The sequence below is a fragment of the Bison bison genome, unplaced genomic scaffold, assembly GCF_000754665.1.
Source record: "Bison bison bison isolate TAMUID 2011002044 unplaced genomic scaffold, Bison_UMD1.0 scf7180017864036, whole genome shotgun sequence".
Classification (NCBI taxonomy): Eukaryota; Metazoa; Chordata; class Mammalia; order Artiodactyla; family Bovidae; genus Bison; species Bison bison.
Window position 1 is genome coordinate 5,576,449 of NW_011494608.1, and position 24,755 is coordinate 5,601,203.

A 24,755-nucleotide genomic window follows, 5' to 3' on the forward strand; every position below is an offset into this window, starting at 1 on the left:
AACTGTGGATGACACCATGAGGTCACTCACCACCCACCTGAAACCTTCCTGCTTTCACTACTACAGATGGTAAAGCTGCAGAAACCAGGTGCCGACCACCCTAGGCCCCGAGGGGGGTGGCCACTGGACGAAGGTCCACCAAGTAATCGGCTTCTAGAGACTTCCCATCCCAAATAAGACGACGAGCCCTGGAAGGGGATGATGTCTCCCTTCCGTCTACTGACTCGCTTCCTTCCCACTCAGGGAGGAGCAGGACCCAGAAAGCTCAGGGCTTTCGGGGACAATGGGGACAATCACCATGGTATGGGGGGGTCGAGTGGGGCCTGGGGGTCTGGGAAATGACGGTACATGCTCACTAGCTACATGCGTAAAAGAGAAGTCCAGCCACGCACGCTGCGGTTTGTGTTGGCTTCCATTTGTCAGGGCCCCGTTATGGTCGAATGCTTGCTTAAAACTAACACAGCATCTCAAATGCCAAGTGTCACAGCTGGCGTGTGACAGCTGATCGAGAAGCATCCGCTCATGGAATCCGGGACACCCAGGCCCGAGACAGGAGCAGATAGGGTAGCCAGCAACAGAGGCTGGGCCGTTCTCCCTCCTGGAGGAAAAGGGCAGCTGGATTTTCACAGAAGGAAAAAAAGAGAAGACTCGGAAAAGGATCTGTGCTCCGGGTCATTTTCAGCTGAGCCTTTCTTCAACATGTGACCTTCCAAAGGGCATTGGAACTCTCAGAGGTGCTTCTCCAAGTGTGGTGATGTAAGGTTTCGCTGGTGGTTAAGCGAAGGGGAGACAGGACACACAGCCACAGGTGCCGGGCTGCCCGCACGTGGTTATCTCGTACAAGAGCCCGGGGAGGTCGTCCTCCCGAGACCCACTGAGGGGAGAGGGGAGGGCGGCTCAGGAGATGGCAAGAGATGCTGGCGGGTGGCTGAGACCGTCCACACCTGGAGCTGGAAATCCTGCAGAGCTCACAGCAGACCAAGACGCGTGTTCCTGTCCAGGCCGCGACCTCCGTCCTTCCCAGAGAAGGGAACTGAGGTGGCGAGGGTGCCGTGACTTGCCCAGTGGTTCACACACACACACACAGAGACTGGCATCACTCAAAGGTCACCTGGCATGGGTGAAACACCACATTTTCAAAACACACACCAACTGCGTGCAGCTACTCTCATGGGAAGAAGGGCAGCAGCGGCTGGATCATCCAGCCGTGCACCAGGAGATGTCACCCGACGTGGCTGCGGTTGGTTGTGGGTTCTGTGGGTGGGGATGTCCTCCCAGAGGTGCAGCACTTGGAAAAATGTTCATGAGCTCTGACAGCTGCCTACGAGAGGGCTCTTCACTCAGCCCACAGGAAAATTGCACTTTCGAGAATGAAGATCTATTCCACCCTTGTCATAACTTCATGAAATCTTTAATCACAGCAAAATCTTTCATCAGAAAGGGGAATTCATAAAACATTTATCAGAGGTGGAAAACTCAAGTGATTATTTTTCTTTTTAAGCAGAAAAGACAAGACTCAAATCTGTGTTGTTTTCACTTGTAGAATATAGTTGTTAGATATAACTGCACAGAAATGATGGATGTCAGAATATAACACTTTTTTTGGCCTCTATTTTTTTCTGACTCAGTGTCTGGTTGCGGGGGCGGCTTGATCCAGGGTTTCTGTTCCTCCTAACTGTTGGCAGTAAGAGATGTTGGTGGATCTTCGTTTTCTATCTTTTACTCATAAATTAATTCCCTTTCCCAAACTGCCACAGTGCTGTGTTCCACCATCATGTCACTTACTCTGTGTATCTTCCTGTATCACTGTGGATGATTCTCTTAAGCTTTAACCTGGGGCTTGAGTGTATAATTCACTGTTAACTCTTGTGTGCTTTTTGGTTTTATTTTTCCTTTGTTTGTTGGTTTGCTGTTCATTTTTCTGAATCCATCTTTCTGGAGTACAAGGAAGCCCAGGAAAGCTACCTGGAAGAACTGAGATCAGAGCAGAGCTTTAGATCCATCTGCCTGGTCAGGGCACGGGGAGAGGGGTTGGGCAGCAAAGGCCCAGCAGCTGAGAGGAAGCTGAAGTGCAGCCGAGGGCCGGATGAGGCTGCCAGGCGGAAAGAGCAGCACGGCCCACACATCGAGCAACACGGGTGCGGCCACGTCTACAGACTGAGCATGCACCATTTCCACTGTCCACGAGAAGGACAGCTCTACTTTTTAATTCATATAGATACCTACTGAGTCCCTGTCCCGTGTCAGGTGCTATTCTAAGCACTTGGGATATGGAAATCAACAAGAGAAGCAGGGTCTCCGCTTTCACGGACCCCAAATTCTTATGAGGGGGAGTAAGCCAGGAAAGATAAGGGGAATTAAAAGTGAAAAAAAAAATTTAGTCATATTTCATAAAATAAGGAAAAATGGGTTCAAAAAGGTTGCTGAATACAGATTTAAGACATATATCCACACACAAAATCAATAATAGTATTCCTATATATCAACTAAAAACAATAATAGAATACATTTTTTTAAAAATATATCCACAATAGCAATGCACCTAGGGGTAACTCTAACAAAATGTATACAGGACATTAATGGAAAAAATTCTAGTTTTATGGAATGACATTAAAGAGATGTTTTATGTTCAAGAGTAGGAAAGCTTGGTATTTTTAAAGGACTCATTCCTTTTCCATTCCAGTAGTCTTGCCTGCAAAATCCCATGGATGGCACAGACTGGCAGGCTACAGTTCACAGGGTCACAAAGAATCAGACGCGACTAAAGCAACTCAGCACGCACACACTTCTTTCCTGGTTTATACAAATTTAATGCAACTGAGTAAAAAATCTCAACAGAGTTCTGGTTTTGGTCAAACTTGATACACTGCTTCTAAAATCCATATATAAGATCAAAGGCCGAGAACATGTGAAACAACGAGAAAGGTTTTGGAAGGGATCTGACCAGCCAGATATCAAGAACTGCCATAAAGCTGTAATAATGAAGGCCCACAGCAGTGGAGGAGAGATAAACACATCAGGGAAGGAAAACCAACCCAGAAGCAGATCCACAAATGTAAAGTAACAGTAAGTAAATCTGTAACAGCCACACACTGGAAGCATATACATATGTAAGTGAGGATGAATTAAGAACTCCATACCTCACTGCAGGCTAGGTCTCACGTTAACAAGGCTGAGCGAACAGCTCATGGCAGGAGGTAATTACAGTATACATTTATATCAAGTTTAAAATACTTAAAATTACTCGGTACTGCTGATAATAGTCAACTGGATGGTAGTAGTCACTCTCCGTGAGGGAGAAAGAGAATAGGGTCACAGAGGAGCATGCACAGCTTTAACAGTTTCATTTTTCTTTCTTTAAATTAGAAAAACAGAAGCAAATACAGCAAAATGTAAAGCTTTGACAAACCTGTGTGGTTGGTGATTATCCCCTTTGCTGTCATTCAGTAGCTAAGTCATGTCCAACTCTGTGATCCTATGGACTGCAGCCCTCCAGGCTTCCCTGTCCTTCACCATCTCCCAGAGTGTGCTCAGACTCAGGTGCACTGAGTCAGTGATGCCATCCCATCATCTCATCCTCTGTCACCCCCTTCTCCTCTTGCCCTCAGTCTTTCCCAGATCAGGGTCTTTTCCAATGAGTCGGCTCTTCGCATCAGGTGGCCAAAGTAGTATAGCTTCAGCTTCAGCATCAGTCCTTCCAATGAGTATTCAGGGCTGATTTCCTTTACGACTGACTGGTTGGATCTCCGTGCAGTCCAAGGGACTCTCAAGAGTCTTCTTTTCCAGCACCAAAGTTCGAAAACGTCAATTCTTTGGCACTCAGCCTTCTTTATAGTCCAACCCTCACATTCATACATGACTACAGGGAAAACCAGAGCTTTGACTAGACGCACCTTTGTTGGCAAAGTGATGTCTCTGCTTTAGCCTTTCTGTACATGTTGCTTACACTTAACGTGTTTTCTAAGAGATCTTTTTAAAGTCACTTAGAATGTTGCCTCAGCCTGGGCCCCCACCGCCCAGGAAGCTGAGACTGAGAAGAGGGTGGGGTGGGAGTGGGCGTCTGGGGAGGGGACACCGAGGGGAGCAGGTCAGCGGAGGACAGGGGTTACTTGTCGAGCAGCCCCCACCGCCCAGCTCAGGCTTCCCTGCAAAGAGTCAACACCCCACACTCGCTGCAGGCCCTGGGCAGGGTGAGCACCCATGCTTCAGCCTCAGAGAAGACCCTCAGAACATTCCAGAAATCAAGAGCTACCCAGCAGAGTGAAGCTGAGGTGCCGTCAAGTCACCCTGCATAAATCTGGCTGCCACAGAGATGGCTAGTGTGGGACGTGGGCTAGGACTTGAGGCAGAGAACAAGACACGCATGATAACAATTTTTTTTTTAATTAAGTGCATCTCCTGAAATCTTGGGCTTCCCAGGTGGCTCAGTGGTAAAGAACCTGCATGCCAATGCAGGAAATGTGTGTTTGATCCCTGGGTCAGAAAGGTCCCCTGGAGAAGGAAATGAAAACCCACTCCAGTATTGTGCTGGGTGTGTGCTTAGTCGCTCAGTCGTGTCCGACTCTTGCAACCCCATAGACTGTAGCCCACCAGGCTCCTCTGTCCGTGGGATTCTCCAGGCAAGAACACTGGATTGTGTGGCCATTCCCTTCTCCAGGGGATCTTCCCGACCCAAGGGTTGAACCCGGGTCTCCTGCACTGCCGGCAGACTCCACCGCCCGAGCTACGAACAGCACTCTCACCCGGGAAATCCCACGGACAGAGGAGAATGGCAGGTGACAGCCCATGGGGTCGCAAGAGTCAGACATGACTTAGCAACTGAACAGCAACCTGAAATCATAAATAGAGACAACAACTGACCTCAGAGGTAAGGGCGAAGGAGGGCCTCTCTGAAATAGCATTTCACTTCAGACCCACACAGTAAGAAGGCAATCGTCTGAAGGTCTTGGAGGAGTGCTTTCCAGAGAAGGCAGTTAAGGCCAAATCTTAGAGCAGGGTGGAATCAACGGACAGAATGAGCCAAGAGCAGAGAGGTGCAAAATTAATGCCAGAGTAAAGGTCATGCAAAAAGTTCAGGATGACTTGACTTGACTTGAGCAGATGACTGACATGAATTGGTTTATGCTTTTTAAAAACATGAGGAGTTCTTATTCTGGAAAAGATGGAGTAAGCACAAATAACCCATCCCCTGTCACCCCTACTGAATCCAACTATAAATCCTACATACAAGGCAGGCAGCAGCTATCTAATGGTCTGAAAAGTAAATTATAGAAGGTGGATTTGGGAAGGAGATCTGAAATCCAAGTTCCTCTGAACATCATGAAAGGGTGGGAGAGGAGGTCCTCTGGGCTTGTTCTTTTTTCTCCTTTCTCCCAGCCCCCAGCCCCCGGGCAGTACCTCTATGAAACAGCACCATGACGGCAGTCATTCAAGACCAGGACACCAAGGGACCCAAGCGGCCAGTCCCACAAGCACAGGGCCAGTCCCCATCACTTTGATTCCCCCTCTCTGTCCTCTGACCAACAGTCCCATACACAGACACACAGCAGGGAACTCAAACCCTGGCTTTGCTGTGGAGAGACAGGGAAGGCAGGCCCCTGGACAGTGCTGGGGAGACTGTAGAAAGGACAGAGGGGAAGACAGTGGCTTGCTGAAGTGGTACTTGACCTGGGCTCTCTGTGGAACGAGCATGGAGGGACAGATCCTGAGCGGCAAGCCATGGGCTCCAGTAACTGAGCTCCAGGAAGGCACCCACGGGATGGCCCAAGGAGCACCGCAGACTCAGAAACCAGCAGTGCAGCCCGGTCCACAGCAGATGCCACAGAGCTGTGGTGCAGACCACCCACCAAAACAAAAATACCCACGTTCCCTTCAGGACGCAAGCAGGGCCCCAACATCTCACAGCAATCACGCAGCATAGGAAGAACCCGGGAAAAAGCCAATTGCAATGGAAAATAAAAATCAATAGACTACAACTTCGAGATGACAGTCTTATCACAAAAAGACTTTAACCATGTTCTGCAAAGTAAGGGCAGACACACTCGAAACAAATGAAAAGATAAAATCTCAGCAAAGAAACAGGAGATGCAAAGAAAAAGCAAGGAGAAACCTGAGGAAAAACCTGAACTGAAAGTTTCACCAGGTGGTGAATTACCTGAGGAACTGAGGGGATGATCTGCTGTGGAATAAGAAAGGATACAGAATAAACAGCAAGTACCTGATACTTAGCGAACATTCCACCATCAAAATGGCAGGATATCCACACTTGTCAGGTTACACCCAACATTTACCAAATTAAACCATTTCTAGGCCATGCAGGGAAACATCTCTAGCGACTTTGAAAGAATAAAAATCACACAAACATTTTTTTGAACCACAAAGGAATTAAACAAGCATACTTGAAGATAGATTAATAATATATCCAATGGAAACACTGGAGGGAAAAAAGGGGATAAAAACAGTCCTATGAGACAAGAAAATCTCTAAAAGTCATGTCATAGGAGTTTGAGATGAAACAAAACAAAACGCACACAGTTTTTGAAAAAATTATGGCTGAAAATTCCCCAAATTTGGCCAAAAAAAAAAAAACACATCAATGTACAGATTCAGGAAGCTCAACAAACCCCAAGCCATATAAATTTTTAATTTTCTATATCCAGAAACGTCCTAACCAAGCTAAACTTTAAAAAAGCAAAAGGAAAAAAGTCTTCGGCAAGAAGTCACCTGAAAGCAGCCTGAGTGAACAGCACACTTGGTGCAGGAGGAGCGATTCAGAGTCTGAAGGTTTCTTACCAGCATCCAGTTTGGTCACTTAAAGGGTGGAATATCTTAAGTAAGTCATTTAATTTCTCTGAACCTCGGTTTCCTCAGTAAAGACAAGAATGCCTATGTCATGGAATTGTTAAGAGGCTTCAACAGAAAAAAACAATGACAAGAAAAAGAAGAAAAATGAAGGAACTTTGTAAAAGTACAAGCAGAATACTGCATAAACAGGAGGAGTGGTGACTGTGATTAACTTGGTTGCAGTCAGTGGGGCAGCAAGAGGAAACACACACAACCCTGCCAGCAACACAATCCCAGCTAATGATTCGATACTGACTCAGCAAAAAGTGAACAGGAGAAACTCCTATGCCAAGGTCTGAGTCTGTCTAAAAACATGGCCCCACGCCCAGAAAGTTAAGTGGTGCTTTCTCCCCAAGTCTGGCTGAACTCTTCTAGGCCTCCAGGGTCCACACGTCACCATTCCATCGATCCTAGGGGTGCAGTATGTGAGTGAAGACACAGCCAGGCTGGTAGTGATAGCCACGCAGACCTTTGGCCAAACCCACGTGGACAGAGGAACCTGGCAGGAGCTGTCAGGAGCTGGACACGACTGAGAGACTGACACTTCTCTTTCTCCATCCTGAAATTGGCTACTAATTTTTCAGGAAAGACTGATTGATAACAGGCAGTTAGTTAGTTTAGTCGCTCAATCGTGTCCTACTCTTTGTGACCCCATGGACTGCAGCACGCCAGGCCTCTCTATCCATCACCAACTCCCAGAGCTTACTCAAACTCATGTCCATTGAGTTAGTGATGCCATCCAATCATCTTATCCTCTGTCATCCCCTTCTCCTCCTGCCTTCAACCTTTTCCACATCAGAGTCTTTTCCAATGAGTCGGTTCTTCGCCATCAGGTGGGCAAAATATTGGAGTTTCACCTTCATCATCAGTACTTCCAATGAATATTCAGGACTGATTTCCTTGCAATCCAAGGGACTCTCAAGAGTCTTCTCCAACACCACAGTTCAAAAGCATCAATTCTTCGGCAGTCAGCTTTTTTTATAGTCCAACTCTCACATCCATACATGACTACTGGAAAAACCACAGCTTTGACTAGACAGACCTTTGTTGGCAAAGTAATGTCTCTGCTTTTTAATGTGCTGTCTAGGTTGGTCATAGCTTTCCTCCAAGGAGCAAGCGTCTTTTAATTTCATGGCTGTAGTCACCATCTGTAGTGATTTTGGAGCCCCCAATAATAAAGTCTCTCACTGCTTCCATTGTTTCCCCCTCTATTTGCCATGAAGTGATGCCATGATCTTAGTTTTCTGAATGTTGAGTTTTAAGCCAACTTTTTCACTCTCCTCTTTCCCTTTCATCAAGAGGCTCTTTAGTTCCTCTTCGTTAGAGACCATATATGTGTGTGCTCAGTCGTGTCCAATGCTTTGTGACCCCATGGACTGTAGCCCACCGGGCTCTTCTGTCCATATGGGTGGAGAGGATGGAGAGCTTTCTTGTAAGTCTTAAGAAAGCCAGGAAGCTTATTCAATCTAATGTGAAAGTCGCTCAGTCATGTCCGACGCTGTGACCCCATGAACTGTAGAGTCCATGGAATTCTCCAGGCCAGAATACTGGAGTGGGTAGTCTTTCCCTTCTCCAGGGGATCTTCCCAAACCAGGGATCGAAACCAGGTCTCCTGCATTGCAGGTGGATTCTTAACCAGCTGAGCCACAAGGGAGGCCTTCAATCTAAAGTGACCCAAAAACAGAACAAATCATCGGAATGTTTTTCTGATGATATGATCTCACCTTCACTCCTGCCACACAGATTACGGAGCTTCCAAATCTTGCTGAAGACTCTGATAGTAGATTTACTGTCCATTAGAACCGAGTTTCCCAAAGAGTGATGTGATGTCCCCTTTCCCAAAGGGGACTCATGCCCTGAGGAAGGGACAGACTCGTGCCTATGTTTTGGAATGAACACTTCAGCATCGCCTGGAGAAAGAGTTGGAAAGGGAGAAACTGAAAGCAAAGAGACTCTGAAAGGCTGTTGCAACTATCCCAGAAAGGGGAGAGGAGGCTGGCCTGAGGGAGACAGGTGATACGTCTGAGTCAGTCCAGGGCTACTGAAGTGGAAAGGACAGATCTGGTGACCAGTGCAAACACGGGAACATTTCCCTGTGGTCGGCTGACACGCAACCCGGCCCTGGGGAGGATCTCAGGGCTGCACATTACTGAAGGCAGGAAGGGCCTCTGTTTCTGAGCTTTTAGTTAGTAAGTTTTAAGATGTTCCCTGTAGTAAAAGGAAAAAATTTTGAAATGGTGAGAATCAAAAAGACACGGGATAACCAGCGTCGGCAAGGACGTGCAGAAAACTGGAACCTTTGTACCCTGCTGTTGGGAACGTGCAGTGGCACAGCCGAGCAGGAAAACAGTCGGGCAACTCCCTAAATGGTTAAACAGTTACCATATGACCTGGTAATTCCACTCTGAGGGATACCCAAGAGAAATGAAAATGCAAGCCCACACAAAAACTGGTACATGAATGATCATAGCAGCATCATTCCCACCAGCCAAAAGGTGGAACCAACCCAGGACTAACGAACGGAAAATGAAATGCCACACATCCGCACAATGAAATGCTGTCCCACATAAAAACAAACGACATACTGAGGCCTGCTTGTGGGTGAACCTGGACAACGCGATGCTAAGTGAAGAGAGCCAGTCACGTTTTATAAATTGCTAAAACAGGCCAAGCTACTGAGACAGAAAGTAGACTGAGGTGGTGCAGGGTGGCAGGGAGGAGGGAGACAGGAGGCACTGCTGACGGGCACGGGGCTTCTGCTGGGAGAATGAAAAGCTCTAAAATCAGACGGTGGTGATGGCTGACCAACTCCGCGACTAAACCCAAAACACAGAATTACACAGCTTAAGTGGGTGAGCTGGGCGGTATCCAAACGACGCTTCCATAACGCTCGGGCGTGCAGGCAGCGAGCAAAGGGGTGCTGGAGACGGGCTCTGCAGGCTGGTGGCTCAGCCCCACGGCTGCTGCACCTCACCAGGGCCCAGCGCTCAGCATCGCTGTGGTCTTGACACACACGCTCTCTACTCCATTACAGCATCTGCTGGGCATTCGTAACGGACCACAGGAACAGGAGAAGAACCACAAAGCCCACACGTTTAGAGGGGCATGAAAACGAACACTGGGACACCTGGGCCCCAAACCCAAGGCAAAAAGGTGACGCAGCCTGACAGCGAGGGCACAGCCAGCCTCTCATTCTCTGGGCACGGTCAGCCTCTCATTCTCTGGAAGGAACACAAGCCCAGCTCATAAAGGGCGGAAACGTGCTTACGAACGACAACCTGAAATCATGGTTCGTGGGATTGGCATTTGACATTATGATGATTAAAACTCTGAAAATGCCAAATGCAAAAATTCCAAGTGGAAGGTCACAAACAGCTCTGGCCAGTTATTGATGACAGACAAACTACCTTTTAACATACACTCAATCCCTAAAGCAGGTATGACATGGGCCTTTTTAATTGATGTTTATAAACCATACTTGCTAAGCTGTGGCTGACTCTTGGTGAACCCCATGGACTGCAGCACGCCCAGGCTTCCCTGTCCTTCACTATCTCCATGAGTTTGCTCAAACTCATGTCAAGTAGTTGTAAGTTACCTGTTAAATAGAAACAATCTTTAAATCTGTCTTTAAGCAAAGAATATTGATAGTGTTTTAAAATGAATGTTGAGACATAACATTCAATAATATAATGGTTCAAAACAAAATTAAAATAATCGACAGTAATAATTTAATAATGTATACAATTAAGACATAAAATAGGACCCTTTGAGGTACAGTTGTGAGTGGGAACAGAACAATGAGGGGTGATTCATGGCCTGGACAGCCCCTCAGTGACAACACTGGGGACCAGAGGAAGCTCACTGCCACGTCAACCTAGATGACATGTCCAGCGGCTCCTGCCACGGCCGGCGTTGGGGGTAGGGGTGGGGGGTCGCAGCTCCTGCCTGTAAGGATCTACACTATTTAACACCTGCAAAGAGGATGAGAAGTGTGCTCGTCACTTCAGTGAACACACACCGACAGGAGCAGGAGAGGATGAAGCAAATGCAGTAAGTCATTCATCTCCTTCCAACTGGGGGCTCTGTGAGTGGAACAGGAGAGGCAACCCTGGGGCAGGGGCACGGGGCAAAGAGCAGCCCTGGGTTTTGAGGCACAAGAGTCTTCCTGATGTTCAGTCATTTTTGTGCCCCTCTTAACATATGGCCTTCATGGTTCTCTTCTTGTCCCTGTTACACGTGGTCTGTTACGAGCACAAACCAGACAGTAAAGCACAGAGGAAATGATGTGCTCGTCAAGACCACGTGAAGGAAAACTGATGACTAAAGAAATAGGAAATGACTTGCTCAGGACCACAGAGCAGATGAGTGGGAGAATCAGAATCTGAAATCGGAGGCAGGTACACTGGGTTCTGAATCCTGCGCTTGTTAAAATCCTAATTCTTGTTAAATTAAAAACCCATTCAAATCAACACAGCAACCTGGGAAAGATCGACCGTGATAAAATCTAGCACTGAAAGTGCCTTTATTACATGTCTGTGAGCACGGGCCGCCCACGGCGTGGAACAGTCCCACCCCATGGGGGGAAATGGGATTTTTCTAACTGGCCGGGGAGAAGCACCGTGGTGCGTCAGGCTGTGTGATTTCTGTTAATAATGTAATAACTCCCACACCTTACACCCTGGCTCGGGGGAGTGCATTTCCCACAGAGCTCAGAGCAGCGATGTGTAAGATTGGATCATTTATCCTAACGGTCTGGGAAGAAATTGCTCCTGAGGAGGGGAAGGCAGGGTGGCCCCATCCATTTCAGTCCATCCCCAACAACATTAGCAGGTGGCTCAGTGTAAAAAGCGAATCTCAAAGGTAATTGATCTCCTAAATAAAAGTTAGCTGAAACCCAGGTACACCCCTGAAGGAGGATGGTTTAAAAACAAAAAAAAAGGCAAAGAGAATTCCACCTGCCATCTATGCTGTGCTTTGGCTCCGGGAAAACACTGGCCCCTCCACTGTTCACTTTCATCCCCCATGAAGGGGCAGAGCTGGTGACCACAGCAGTGGGGACAGAGGGCTGAGGCTGGGAGAGATCCAGAGACACTTCCACAGACAGAGTGGGTAAGGGGGGCCCAGGCTTCTGGAAGCCCATTTCAGAGCACTGTGATGGGAAGCATGGGTTTTGCTGGAGAGAAGACCAACATTCAAATGCATCTCTTTTGTTCATTAATGTGCAACCTGGGGTGAGTTATTTAACATCTGCATACAGCAACACTGACTTCAAAGGGTTCTCGGGAGTTTAAATGGGACACTGCACAGTGGACCGAGGGCATGACTAGGAATAGGCTGGGTCCTGAATAAATGGGATTTCCCTACCCTGACTTCTAGAACTCTATCAGTAAAAAACTACCAATGAGAAAAACGGCATAAATCATCAGTATTAATGAGAGGGGCACTGGTGGCTCAGCTGGTAAAGAGTCTGCCTGCAATGCAGGAGACCTGGTTTCTATCTCTGGGTGGGGAAGGTCCTCTGGAGTAGGGAATGGCAACCCACCCCAGTATTCTTGCCTAGAGAACTCCATGGACGGAGGAGCCTGGCAAGCTACAGTCTATGGGACCACAAGAGTTGGACGCAACTGAGCGACTATATCACCACCGCTGATGAGAGGAGCCCAGGAGCAAGATGTAATAACCTTTGGTATTCTGGTTTCAGAACAGGGTTACGTGAGTCTTTATGCCAGCAATAAGGCTGTCTTTTGATGAATGTATAGCTTCTTTTTGCATCAAAGTCAGCTTGAATGCCCATAAAGGCTCCAGCTAACATGGATTTGGTCATCTAGCTGTGCATCTGTGTCTGCAGCACCTTGCAGTCAGGGTATCTGGAAGCCAGTCTGTCACGGGCAAGCTGTGAGACTGGGAAAACCACAGGCCTTCTCTGGGCCTCACTTGTGATGCAAATGTGTGGCGCCTGGCCATCGCTGGGGATGCCTGACTCTAAAACGGCCCGAGACGACAAGACAATTCTCACCTGGGAGCGAGATGAAAACCAGAGTCCACAGAAAACCGTGTCATGTCAACCGGAACAGAGTATAGATAAAATGAATGATAATTCTGCTGTATTTCAGGCCAACGGTTTATCCAGATCTCTACAGAAACTGGAGCATAAATATCAGAGCGGGCACTCTGAACTCTGTCCAGTATGCACTGGGAAAGTCTTCAAGCCAGACGGTGATGTGGGAACATTTGTCTTTACGAGACGACACAGGAGCAGGCTGGAGGCAAGGGAGTATTTCTAGAGTCCTAAAGGAAGATGGCAAACCTCAAGCCACAGGATCAGAGCTCAGTGAGACTGAGCAAGAAAGGAGAGGGATTAGAGGAGATCAAACGTCAACCCACATCAACCCAAGAGCAGGGAAAAGAAACACGTAGGCCAAAAGGAAGAGAGTGAGGCCGGCGACCAGGAGCCAAACAGCACATCAGCCCACCACCAGCTCTTCCAGTGTTCCGCACCAAACCACAAGGCAGCAATGCTTCTCATCTTAAATTGTCATTAAGAGCTGCAGGGGCCATGACATGGAAGCCAGAGAGCAACAGGGGGGAACGAATCCAACTTGGTGACAATCTGCGCTGCTTCTCAGACCTAATTATGTGAGCGGTGGCAGCAGGAGATGAGGGGACGAGAAAGAGGTGCACGCCAGGGTGATGGTGGAGCGGACTGAACACACGGGAAGGGCCTGAGAAACTCGAACAGCATCTGGCAGGCGTCCCGGCCAAAGCTCCCTGCCGGCAACTGCTTTGATGCCTTTTACAAATTCAAAACAGAGGCGAGCGCTGGCAAGAGAGACCATTACTCTGTGGATTGAAAAAGTGATAGATGATGAAATGAGATGCTGAAAAGCTCAAGCTCAGCCATTGATTCTCACTGAGGCCATTCCCCGGGGCTGGGAGAAAAGCAGTCTTTCCTATGAACTCAAACTGCACTTACTTTTGGCGGGGGAGCGCTGTATCACTCTAAAGAGAGTTTTCTATCGACATTAACATCCCCCCGTTATACTCTGTGAACGACAGAGCCCACGGGTGAAGGGGGCTGCTGTACATAACGGTCTCTCCCCTCATGGTCAAGGACGGACAGGTAAAGACAGCCTTAACTCCATTAAGCATAAGTACCACTAGGCCAGTCCATGCTACCGGAGAGGTAAGGTGTCCCTGGACAGCGGGATGTGGAACCACCCGGGGGGTCAGGACCTGCCTTCCGAAGGCTGCTCACCACCTGGGCAGGAATCCAACCCCACAGGGTCTCCAGGTGTCTGCAGCCCCACCCAGCACTATTCCCAGGTCACACAGGTCAAAGTTTGGGGTGAGAAACTGTCATTCTCTCACCTAAGGGAGGAACAACCTCTAGTATCTGGCCTCTAATGGATCTGAAGGAGACAAACTGATTTCTTCCTCCCTGAAGGAAGGCTAGTCCGGGAGAACCAAGCAGGAGGAAAAGCCTCCCCAGGGAGGGCGCTCTGGGCAGCACGGCCCACCCTCCCGATGGCTGGGGACTCCAGGAAGCGCGGGCCGAGATGCTGGATGGCCGGGCCCTGCACAGTCCTCCTAGGAGGACAGTGGGACAGAGACAGGCTGGACTCCTCCAGGAGCGTCCAAGGCACAGAGCCATGTGCCGAGTCCCTGCTAATGGACACCTGCACCGGACCGGAGTGAGGCCTGGGCTCGGGACAAGGAGCGGGCCTCCACGACGACAAGCAAGCACGCTGCAGGGAGGACGCGATCACCACAGCATGGGCCAAGAGGGAAGCCCGCCCACCCCGTCTCCCTGAAGAGGCATTTCCCTGCACTGCCTGTTCATCTGATGAAGACCCGGGGAGGCTGACCACCCTGGCACTCTGGGCGGTGGGACCAAGATGAACACCACGGCCAGAACTGTGGGTGCAGCGCCGTCAGCCGCGAGAGCAAGGCTGGCCAAGAGCTGAGGTGCACGTACCTGGTGGCCGGCAGGGTACTGACCCGCGTGAAGAACACAGACGGCTCCACCTCCACGTGCAGCCCCAGGGCCAGGTTCCTGTAATACCCTTCAACGTGGCCTGGGCCTCCGGAGTATCTGAAGTTCAGGACAGCTTCCAGGGTCTAAAAAGACGGAAAGAAAAAAAAAAAAAGGTCACTTACTACTCCCTGAGCCGACCACCATCCAGCCACGTGGCCGGCCTGCCTCAGGTGAGGGGAAGGTGACCCCGGCTGGTGAAGCAATGGGCACTGGGCAGCTCCACCAGGGTGGCCACTGGCACCTGACCCTGGTACCATCTTTCCTCCAACAATGCCCCGCAGCTAACAACATGCACGATTCTCAGCCTGCAAACACGAATGGAGAGAAACTCGAGGATGATTCTGTGATGGGATCTAGCATTTCAGAGAGACAAGTGCATTTCAGTCAGCATCATTTAAACACACAGATCAGGTTGTGGGGGTGGGTGGGGGCTTCCATGAGGGAGCTGGAGCATGGCTCCTAGGCTAACAGTGAGTAAGGCTGATGAGCCCCAGACTCATGCAGATAAGGTCATGGGGCAGCCATAGAGCCAGAAGGCCAAGCAGGAACAAGTTCCTTCCAGGAGGGACATGGTGGGGACACCCGACCAGGGGCAGAGCCGGCCCCCACACAAGCCGGCAAGGAGTCAGTTCACGAAGTCAGTCAGTCCATGAACTTCTGAGGGCTGAGGAGGGGCTCTACAGATAGTGGACATCCTCCAGATGCGACGACAGTTCCCGCCCATGCCAGGCTCTTCTCCAAGGACCTCCCCTGGGGGACTGCCAGGGGCAGAGGTGCAGGGGAGCCTCCCTGGGTAGTACAGGCCTGGAGGATGTGGTCAGCAGCCACCAGGGGAAAAACACGAAACGAAAACCCCAGCTCCAACCCCTTGGCCCCATCCCGCCCCCATCCACACCCTTCTCTCCTCCAAAGCAAAATCTTTAGCTTCTGGAGGAGGGGTGACCAATGCCAAGGGCACACAGGCAGGGGTAAATATCCATCCTAGTGAGGCGAGGACAGGAGGGCCAGGATCCTAGAGCGACGCCACGAGAGACAGAGCGGGAAGCCCGTTCAGAGCGCCCACCTCTAGACCAGGCAGAGGCTGGTGCTACAGGGAGAGGGCCAGGGACTCCGAGAGCCCACGCCCGCGATGCGGGGTGCAGCTCCAACCAGGGATGGCGGCAGCGGGAGGACAACAGCGTGCCCCTCTGCTCCTGCAGGCCCCCAGGAGGAAGCCCCTAGGGTAGGAAGGAAGGTGTGCAGAGACCTCCGTCCAGGTGCTGGCAGACAGGGAGGGCTCAGGGCCGAGGACAGAGGACCTTTATGGGAAAAATGCCTGGAACCTCAGCAGCCCCTACCACCTTCCTCCCCCTCCCCCAGCACGATCCAGAGCCTGTGCCGCACCAACAGTAACCATGGCAACAGGAAATCTCAACCCCAGCTCAGCTCCTCACTAAAATGACTCAGCCTTCCCCAGTAAGGTCCTAAAACAGGCAACAGCACACTGCGGCCCATGGGCCACACCTGGCCTGCAGCCTGGCTCTGCGTGCCCTGGAGCTGAGAACAGCCTTTTACATTTTTAAAGGGCTGCACAACAAAATAAATGACAAAACCAAAGAAGAATATGCAACAGAGACCATAGGCGGCCAGCACAGCTGAAATATTTATCAGATGCTCCTTCACAGAAGAAGTTGACTAATAAAACTCTTAAGAAGCAAACATAGCCATCAATCATGGGGACCTTGGATTAGGAATAATTCCAGAGATAACACACCAAGAGACAAACGGCTGGGGTCGTGGAAACCCAAGGAGGGCAGAGCTTTGGGGAGAAGGGATGGAATACCCACTGCTGCAGCCAAGCCAGGTAAACAGGGCCTGAGAAAGTGTCCACCACATCTGGAGACTGGCTGGGCTCCGATGACCCTAGTACAGGCATTTCCCAGAAAAGAAAGAGGGAGGGTGAGCTGGGAGCACTGTCGGGGCTGACAGTGCTGATGGGGCCTCAAAGCCACGTGTTCAGGGTGGGGATTCGAGCACATGCCCACCCGCGAGAGCTGTGGGAAGCCACGGGTCCCAACCGCAGGATAGGCCCACCCGCCTGGCCTCCTCCCTGCGCTCCACCAGTCACGACTCAATAAGCTGTCCATGCGAGACACAGCGCTTAGCCCTCAGGCAATGGCAACCCACTCCAGTACTCTTGCCTGGAAAATCCCATGAACGGAGGAGCCTGGTGGGCTGCAGTCCATGGGGTCGCGAAGAGTTGGACATGACTGAAGTGACTTAGCAGCAGCAGCAGCAACTGCTTTCATTGACCCATTCCTCCTCTCCAAAGGAAAGGCAGGCACAGCTACGAAAGTGCTTAAAATGAAAGAAAACCACCATATGTGCGTGCTGTCAGGGGCCATCCCAGCTGGAGGACGGATCTCCTCTGGGAAGGACACGGACAAAAATCCCAGAGACAAGCAGCCTGGTACAGCGGGTAGGGAGCAGGGAGGGAGGCCAGTTAAGCTTGGCTTGATGCTCTGGCTAAGTGAGATCTTGAGCGTGTTATCCCACCACTCAGCCTCAGTTTCTCAACTGTTAAATGGGGCTAGTAATTAACACCTATCTCACTGGATTTTAATGAAGACTCAGTGAGAAAGTGAAGTATAAGCTCAAGCAGGCACTCGTTAAATAGACTCCTTTCTCCCTCTGCACCCTGACCACTCGATACCTGAAGACAACGTGGCTTAAAATAGGAAGAAAGGGGAAATGGATTCTAATGCCATTTAACATTTTTTGTAGCGTGGTAAAATACACATAAAACTTACCATTTTAACCATTGTTTAGTGTACAGTTATTTGGCATTAGGCACTTCCCCATTGTTGTATAAACATCACCACCATCCATTTCCAGAACTCTTTCATCTTCCCAAACTGAAACGCTACACACACCACACAAAAATCCCTCCTGCGCCCTGCCCGGCCTCTGGCAGCCACTGTTCTCCTGTCTCCACGAATCTGGCTGCTCTAGAGGCCTCATGGAGGTGGAATCGCAGCTCTTTTGTCCTGTTGCGACTAGTGTTTCCACGGTTCAGCAGTGTCGTTTCAGAAAATAATTCCTTTTTAAAGTGAATAATATTCCACTGAATGGATGTGCCACGTTCTGTTCATCCATTCACTCGCCAACAGACACTCGGGTTGCCTTCACTTATTGGCTATCGTGACTAACGCTGCTGTGGACGTGCGTATGCACACACCCGTCTGAATCTCTGCTTTCAATTCCTTTGGGTGTATCCCCCAGAAGTGGAACTGCTGGATCAGAAGAAATCCTGTATCTAACCTCTTTAAAGAACCACCATACCACGTCCCACTGCGACAGAACTAGTTTACATCCCTAACAGCCGTGCATAGGGATTCCAATTTCTCCACATCCTCAGCAATACTTATTTTTTCCTGGTTGATGGGTTGTTTTTAATAATCACCATCGTAATGGGGGTGAAGTGGTATCTCATTTTGGTTTTGATCTGCATTTCCCTAATGACTAACGGTGTTGAGCATCTTTTTATATGCTTACTGGCCATTTGCATATCATTGGGAAAATGCCTACTCAAGTCCTTCAGCCCCATTTTAAAAGCTCATTGTTCCAACTCGTCTCCCACCACTCTTCAAGGTGGACGTGTTTACAGGCTCCTCTGAACTTTGGTGCTACTGATTCTCTGAACCTGTATAAATGTTGCTCCTCCTTCACGGCCCCACCCCGCCCCGTTTCCAGTAAGATGGCTGTACTGCCTTACTTTAAAAGGACTCAACAAAATACAGATTAAAAAAAAAAATACTCAGGCATCATATTTTGGTCTCACCACAATCCGAAATTCTTTTTCCACAGCATACAGCACTGCACTGTAATCTCAAAAGGACGGCCAAGTTTATAAGCTAAACTTTTGAAAACCCGTGTCAGGAGAAGGTGAGACCCCCTCATACACACATCCCAACCATCCTTTCTGTAATGACTTTTTTAATCCAACAGACTTCCATCTGTTTGGCCTCTCCTTTCATTCATCTTTCCAATCACTTCCTGGGTACTTTCTGAGCACCCGGACCTGTGCTTAGAACAGTGAATACAGGAGGGTCCCTGACCTCAGAGAGCTCGGTGTCGAGTCAACGGATGTCTGAGTAAATTAACTGATAAATGAACCGCCAACCCACCACCCACTATATTCACAGCAGCCTCTGCAAATGCAGGCATGCGGGTCAAGGAAATCAACAGATTCTCAACAATGGCCTTGAAAAGCCAAAATCTGTGAAGGAATAAAAAAAAATTCATGCTGGATTTTCTGTTCTTTAAAGTAAACTTACAAGTTGTCCCCAGGGAGTGATATAGTAGAAACCACCTGGGAAATAAGCAAAAACTACACATAGAAAGGTAACCAACAAGTACCAGATAGCAAAGAAGGAACCGTATTTCTATTTTCTTGGAATTGGCTATTTCCTTACTCTGTAGAAAAGCAAGCAAAAGATATAATTACGGGGGAAAATATGTAATTTATGAAAACACAGAAAAGATTCTGTGAAATTATTGCATACTACTGCCTTCCTTCCTTGATTTAAAAAAATGCCTTCTCAGCTCCATAAAAGTAGAGTATTTTAATAAAGCCATAATGTGGGCTGATAAGGGAAAAGACATGGGATGCCCAAGCTTTATTTCAATGAGAATGTAAGGGGAGACAATGCACCACTATGCCGTAAGACTTCTCCTTCTTCAGACACGTGACGGTCTCAATTTCAGGGAAGATTTATTATACAAATCAGAAATGGGCAAAGAATTACAGAAAAAGTATTTCTTTTCTAGCTGTATAATAATTTGTTATTTGAGCTGAAATGAAAGGTCTTTCAAGAGCTGCCTTTTACTGAGCACCTACTAAGTGCCAGATGCTGTGCTACCTGAGCCTCACACACGGGCTCTAACATGAAGAGCCCTCCAAGGAGAGTCCAGCATAAATGAGCAGCTCAGTGAGTGGCCGAGGCCACGGGCCCAGGCTCAGGCGCAGAGCTGCACGGCTGCACAGCCCACGGTCTTCCGTGTACGGGACTGCCCAGAGCAGTGCTCACCCATCCTTCCACCCACTCACTCACTCACTCACCCTGGATGGGTGTGCACTAGTGTGAGGGACTGTGGCAGAAGACACGATGCCATCCCTGTGGGCTCAGGTCTAGCCAAAGACACAAGCCCCAGACCCCTAAGACAGCTGTGCTACACTATGTCACAGAGAAGGGCCCTGGATATATGAGGATACAGGAGAAAAGAGGACGGTGTGTATCTAGGGTAGAGTTGTAGAAGAAGAGACCACAACCCAGCAAGGAAGAGAGGATTGGGCGATTATTAAATAGAAATTGGACAAATGATGAAAGAAAAAATCAATTAAACTAAAACTCATTTCATGAAAGTACCAATTAAAGCGACAACCCTCTAAGTTAGGCTGATCAAGGAAACAAGAAGTGAGAAACTGGTTACTGATGTCAGGAATGAAAATGCCCATCAGCGCAGAGCACAGGCACATGAAGGGACGATAAAGAAACAGGGAAAGCAACTTCACGCCAACAGACTGAGCAACTCAGGTGACGGGCGCACGTTACCGAATGGAACCAACGAGAAGGAGACTCAAAGAGCCGCCTGCCAACTGAAGACAGGATTCATAAATTAACACAGGATTTATAAGTGAGCATGAGATTTATAAATTACACACCCTCCTAAAAGAAACCCCAAACTCAGATGGCTTCCCAGCTGAATTCTATCAAAACCTAATTTTAGATACAACACCAGTTTATACACACACATTCAGGAAAAAAGGGAGAAAAAGTTCCCATTCTTTTTATGAGGCCAGTATTATCCAAATGCTAAAAGCAAAGAAAGCACAGGCCTATATTCCTCGTGAATTTAGATGTAAAAATCGTCAATTATTACTGAGTCAAATACAGTAATATTTAAAATGAGTAATACATCATGATCAAGTAAACTTAACAATCGAAGGTTTGGTTTAACATTAGAAATCAATCAATGTCATTCACCATATTAACAGACCATTAACAGACAAAACAGAAGAGCCATATGATTATCTCAATAGCTGCAAAGAATGCAATTGAAAAAATTCAAAACCAATTTATGATTTCTTTAAAAATCTCAGCAAAATAGGCATAAAAAGGAACGGCTTCAATCCACAAAGTGCACCCGTGAAAAACTTGCAGTTAAAACCAACTTAATCATAAACAATGTTTTGCCTCTAAAATCTAGAGTAAGGCAAGGACATAGCTGTCATTACTTCAATCAACAATGTAATAGAGATCCTAGGGAAGCCAATAAAGCATGAAATTAAAATCATATATGTCAGAAAGGAAGAAATAAAACTGTCTTTTCATAGATGACACAGTCATGTATCCACAAAAAAAAAAAAATCCTAAATTATCTACTAGAACTCTCAGAAATTGCTAGTGGTTAAGGTAAAATTTACAATCACTTTGGAAAACAAAAAAGCAATTCCTCATAAACTTAAGTATAGAGTTAATAAATTATTCAATAATGAAACTCCTACCAAGAAAAATAAAAACATATATCCATACCAAGAACATATGTGTAAATGTCCCTGGGAACTTTATTCATAGTACAAGTTTAATGTAGTCTCAATGTCCAACAGGAGGTAGGTGACTAGATGAACAAATTTTATGGAATACTGCTGAGCAACGAAATGGAGCCAACTACTGACAGACACAGCACGAGAAAATCTCCAAATCATCATTCTGAGTGAAAGAGGCCAGAAAGAAAAGAGTACATACTGTAGGCTTGCATGTATGGGAGATGCTAGAAAAGGTTACTCTTTAGGACAAAAAGCAGATCAGTGTCTCCGGGGCTGCGGGGCAGGAGAGGACTGGCTATAAAGGGGTCAGGGAAGCTTGCGGCAGTAAGAATATTCTGTATCTTGATGGACTTCCCTGGTAGCTCAGACGGTAGAGAGTCTTGCCTGCAGTGTGGGAGACCCTGGTAAGATCCCTGGGTCTAGAAGACCCCCTGGATAAGGAAATGGCAACCCACTCCAGTATTCTTGCCTCAAGAATCCTATGGATGGAGGAGCCTGGAGGGCAACAGTCCATGGGGTCGCCAAGAGTCAGACACGACTGAGCTTTTTATACGGTTCTTATAAAACTTTTTTACATTTTATAAAACTTTTATATAGTTAGTATGGCTGCATTTACAGAATGCAAATTACACTCAATAAAGGTGATTTTAGAAACTGATCCTGATCTCAGGTGATCACTTGCAGACACTCAAACAGAGGACTCCAGAGCCATCGTGTGGGGCACGCTGATGGAGCGCCACCCGTGTCCGAGGATGAGCGTGGAGCCTCAGGAATCCCAGGTTCTGGCTGGAGCCAGGGTCAAGAAGCAAGGTTTCGATTCACTCTTAGAACCTCACACGACCTTGGAAAAGTCACGTTCCTTCTCCAGTCCTCGGTACACACATCTGTAAAATCTGAGTCTTCCCACCATTCTCATGTGAATCGTTACTGTTCATTTCGTAATGCTAATCTAATGTTCCATGACTTCTAATCTAACTAAGGCCAGAGCCAGAGAAAAACAATCAGCCTGAGCAACACCCTAACTAATTTATATGTCTAAGAAATTGATCTCTGATTTTTAAAGACCTCAGATGGACCTGTTGCCACAGGTTCGCCTCTTCCCTATTTCTGTGATATGACACAAGATTAACAGCCGTGATGTTATTCACTTAATAAGCCAAGGACCTCAGGGCCCAGCTGAGGTTCATACCCCAGGAGGCCAGTCCTACTGTTAACTTTAGGTCAATGAAACACACAAATGAAAGCATTACCATCACTTTCCAGTTAATTAGCACTTCTGGCCAAAGTCTTTCTTCAGCGTTAATTATGCCTTAAAAATGCCAAGTGACTACAAATTAAATGGTACATCCACAATAATGCAGGAATGGATCTTAGCAGTACCAGCCATTAGAACAGCTTCTATTCAAGAGGCCCCGAAGTACCTTAGGGACTGAGAAGGCCTAGGACATGAGGTCTAGATGGAGAGGGATGTGTCTGCTGCTGCTGCTAAGTCGCTTCAGTGGTGTCCGACTCTGTGTAACCCCATAGACGTCAGCCCACCAGGCTCCCCCATCCCTGGGATTCTCCAGGCAAGAACATTGGAGTGGGTTGCCATTTCCTTCTCCAATGCACGAAAGTGAAAAGTGAAAGTGAAGTCGCTCAGTCATGTCTGACTCTTCAAGACCCCATGGACTGCAGTCTACCAGGCTCCTCCGTCCATGCGATTTTCCAGGCAAGAGGACTGGAGTGGAGTGCCATTGCCTTCTCTGAGGGATGTGTCTGGGGACTGTTAAAAGGCTATGTCAAAAATCTGATTTCCGGTACCAAAAAAAGGAGCCAATTCATCTTTTTCTGATGTGAAATACAGGTTCACATCGTTTTACCATTTTTTTAAACTGACCTGTCAGTTTTTTTCTTCCACATATCTAGGAGATTATTAACTAACTTTGATCATTCTCAATATATTTACCTAACTTTCATCATTATCAATATATTTACTCCTTATCTGTGATACAAGCTGCAAATATTTTTTCACAGTGGGACAGTGTCTTTGGATTTATTTAGGATGCTCTTTTGGAGAAGGAAACGGCAACCCACTCTGGTATTCTTGCCTGGAGAATCCCATGGACAGAAGAGCCTGGAGGGCTACAGTCCATAGGATCACAGAGAGTCAGACACAACTGAAGCGACTTAGTATAGGATGTTCTTTGCTTGGAAGAAATGTTTAATTTTTTGCAGTTAATGCATCAATCTTTTACCTTACATCTCTTGCCCATTGTTCATGGTTCCTGAATCATGATTAGATACCCTCTCCACACTCCACAGTCATACAATATAATTCTCCCCCATTTTCTTCTATGACTTTAAGGTCTATCTTTTAAACTTTTCACTTCAATATTATTTCAAAGTGACACAAAATTTGAAAGTACAAGACATCACCCCATTACCCAATTTAAAGACTGCTCACAGTTTCTCCCATTATTTTTTAATGTTATTTTTAAATCAGAGGATAATTTACAATATTGTGATGGTTTTGCCATATATTTTAATCCTCTCTCTTCCATATATGGAGAGACAGATAGATAGATAATGACGATATGGTGTCTGCAAGGCTTCTCCTTTGTACCATGCCTGTTTTTCCTTAGTAATTAACAAGTAATTAGTGTGGAGATGCTTTGAGAGTTGATAAACACCTTATTCCTCATTAAATTTTCACGCACTAGTTTTGCATTCATTGACAATTTTCTAACAACATCACTCATTACTACTAAGATGCTTGCTTCAAGGCTTTTTCAGTGAACAAACCTGAAAAATATGTACATTCATATGTGCACACCTGTGTCTGTATATACATACACACAAATACTGGCATCTCACCATAGACAGATATGGATATAAGTACATATATGGACAAAGATACAGAAATAAACACAAACAGGACAGGAAGTTCAGGGTGATAGCTCAAGTTTCAAATTGATACCACAAAATTCATTCCCATTTCCCCTTCCCACATCTGCAACAACGCTCTCTAATGTGAGAGACCTAACTTTCATCATTCTCAATATATTTACTCAACTGCTCACACACGAAATACACAGAGAGAGTTTCGTAACTGCTAATATATGCCACTGTAAAAAGCAAATCTACCTATTAGAGTTTGATTATCTGTTAATGTTTCCTTTTTGGTGTGAGGAGCGCCGAAGAATTGATGCTTTTGAACTGTGGTGTTGGAGAAGACTCTTGAGAGTCCCTTGGACTGCAAGGAGATCCAACCAGTCCATTCTGAAGGAGATCAGCCCTGGGATTTCT

At 47.4% G+C, this 24,755-nt stretch overlaps 1 protein-coding gene across 4 annotated transcripts in view; it reads right to left on the reverse strand.

The window, feature by feature from the left end:
* Window positions 1–24,755, reverse strand: part of TRAPPC9 (trafficking protein particle complex 9) — a 390,359-nt gene that overhangs the window by 145,563 nt on the left and 220,041 nt on the right. For all 4 annotated transcript variants that reach the window (XM_010834790.1, XM_010834791.1, XM_010834789.1 and 1 more), the window contains one exon: window positions 14,819–14,961. In XM_010834790.1, coding sequence (XP_010833092.1) covers window positions 14,819–14,961 — 143 coding nt within the window. The remainder of the gene's footprint in view (window positions 1–14,818; window positions 14,962–24,755) is intronic.